The sequence below is a fragment of the Chlamydotis macqueenii genome, chromosome Z (assembly GCF_036417535.1).
Source record: "Chlamydotis macqueenii isolate bChlMac1 chromosome Z, bChlMac1.mat, whole genome shotgun sequence".
In the NCBI taxonomy this organism is placed as follows: Eukaryota; Metazoa; Chordata; class Aves; order Otidiformes; family Otididae; genus Chlamydotis; species Chlamydotis macqueenii.
Genome location: NC_141593.1, coordinates 56,032,337 through 56,034,677, shown reverse-complemented (window position 1 = coordinate 56,034,677; position 2,341 = coordinate 56,032,337). Strand labels below are relative to the sequence as shown.

Sequence of the window (2,341 nt, the reverse complement as noted above, 5' to 3'; positions counted from 1 at the left end):
CTGCCCTGAGACAAGCGCTGTGGGTACTGGTCCTCTGCTCTCTCAGTCCCTCTTTCCCCAGAGCTGAGCACCATAGGGCCTGTCCTGGGTTGTGCAGGGCCGCTTTGTCCTGCTTGGAGCGCGTGGCCAGTGCAGGAGCCAGGCCCCAGGGCAGCCCAGGCAGGGCAGACAGGTCCAGTCTGAGCAGAGGGCCTGGCCACATGGGACTCTCCTCAGGGCAAAGGGGCCTGCAGAAGCACAGGGCCAGGCCCCATGGCAACCTGCTCATGGGAAGGGGGCCCTGCCAGGCCATTGTGTCCAAATCGGGGCAGGGAGCCTTTGCAGGAGCGAGCAGTGGGCCACCACCCCATGGTGCTCAAAGGCCCCCAGGCACCTGCATCAGTACTTGGCGGGGGCCTGGAGGCCACACAGCTGATCTCCATGGCACTTCAATCAGGGCCAAGGGACCCTGCAATGGCAGAGAGCCAGGCTCATGGCACTCAAGTGAAGGGAAAGAAGCCCTCAGAGCCAGTGGGCCAGAACCTATGGGACATGAATCGGAGCTCAGAAGCCCTGCAAGAGCACAGGGCTAGGCCCCATGGTGCTCCAGTCAGAGAAGAGATGTCCTGTAAACCTGTAGTGCCGGAGCCTGTGGTGCTTGAATGAGGGGAGGGACCTTGCAAGAGCACAGAGCCGGGCACTGTGGTGCCCTGCTCAAGGGAAAAAGGCCCTGCAAGAGCAGAGGACCAAGTCCTGTAGCACTCAGATGAGGGGAAAGAGAGACCAGTAAGACCAGGCAATCCAACTCAATGGCACTCAAATTAGCACAGAGAGGCCCTTCAGGTCCATAGGGCCAGCTCCCAGCTGGCCCTCTTCTTCAGGGGTGGCTGTGGCCTCTCAAGGGAGGGTTCCCTGCCCTGGCTGGAAGTGGAGGAACTTGGTGCAGCCTCCTCTGGCTACTCCTGCGGCTCTTGTTGCTCCCCTGGGATGGGAACAGGGTCAGAGGAGGGGCTGCTGCCATTCCCACCAAGGACAGCTGTAAAGGTGCTGGGGAGCTCATCTGTGTTGTATCTGGCAAGGCTGCTGGAGGCAGCTGGGCTGGGTGCGGGAGACCCTCCTTGGAAGGCAGTGGGGCTGAGAGCAGCTGCAGGGCTGCCCTCCTCCCACCCAGCAGCATGGGAGTCCTCCAGGAGCAGCAGGCGGTGGGCCTCCCTGCTGCACAGTCGCACCATGGCATCAATAAGATCGTTCACAAATGTCACTGTGCGGTTCTGAAGGAAGAACTCCAGCAGGCGCACCAGGACATCTTCATCTGGTCCAAAGAGGACCAGGCTGGATGTGATGATGTCCTCCACGATGCCTGCCTGCAGATGGTTGTCCTCAAAGATCAGCCCCAGCACCTGATGTAGCCAGGGCAGCAGGGGCTCCAGGAGAGCTGGGTGATCCCACAAAAGTCTTTCCCAGGTGTCAGTCTGGAGGCTGCCCACTGCAGCCCTGGGTGCCTGTCCAGCAGGCGGTGGTGGGTCTGCTGCAGGGCTATGAGTGGCCTGGTGGACAACAACTGATGATGCTGTAGGTGGTGTGACGACATGCTCTTCAAAGTCATTGCATGCCTGCACCGAGTGCACAATGGAGCTCACCCTCCTCTTGCAGAGGGGGCACTCGGGCTTGATGTCAGCCCACCGCTGGATACAGGTGAAACAGAAACGGTGGCAACATGGCAGCACGTAGCTGGCCTCCTCACAGGTGTCCAGGCATATAGGACAGCGGTTGTCCAGCTCTGTGGCAGTGTTCTCCATGGGCTGTGGAGAACTGGTGATGACAAGCTGCTCCCTCCCACCTGCGCTGCAGCAGCAGGTGTTGCCCTGAAAACAGAAGAGAGGCCATGGTCATTGGCTGACCTGGACAAGGGTGGAGGAAAGGTCAAGGTCCCTCAAGAAGGAAACCCTCCCAGCCCCCCACGCTGAAGTTTCCCTATACAGCTCACCCCTGCTGCTGTGAGCGTGCCTCCTGGGTGCCCCAGCTGCCTGAACTTGGCAGGGCTGGGGAAAATCCTCTGATATCTCTGGGAATGGGCACTGGGAGCTGAAGTCAATAACCCTCTGCGCTCAACACCACCACCAACTGAAAGCCTCACTCAACGCTCTAAACCTCGCATACTTGCTCAGCTGGAGTGAGGATAGAGCTGGCTGGGTGAGACTCACTGCCTGGATACAAGCAGCGAAGGATATGGTCACAGTCCATCTCTCAGTGATGTCAGAATCCATCGCTCAGGGATGTCACAGTATGTTCCTCGAGGATGTCACAATGGGCTGTCCTTGCTCATAGCGCTCACCATGGCAGCACTGCAGCCCCACTACAT

At 59.5% G+C, this 2,341-nt stretch overlaps 1 protein-coding gene across 1 annotated transcript; it reads right to left on the bottom strand.

The window, feature by feature from the left end:
• Positions 1–935: 935 nt before the first annotated feature.
• On the bottom strand, positions 936–1,778 carry LOC147596360 (E3 ubiquitin-protein ligase Topors-like). The gene has a single exon (XM_086771360.1). The coding sequence runs from the start codon at positions 1,776–1,778 to the stop codon at positions 936–938; it is 843 nt and encodes a 280-aa protein (XP_086627486.1).
• Positions 1,779–2,341: the final 563 nt, after the last annotated feature.

What these genes read in the sequence shown, in the direction of transcription:
- LOC147596360 (XM_086771360.1), bottom strand. Translation starts at nt 1,778, where the DNA reads ATGGAGAACACTGCCACAGAGCTGGACAACCGCTGTCCTATATGCCTG.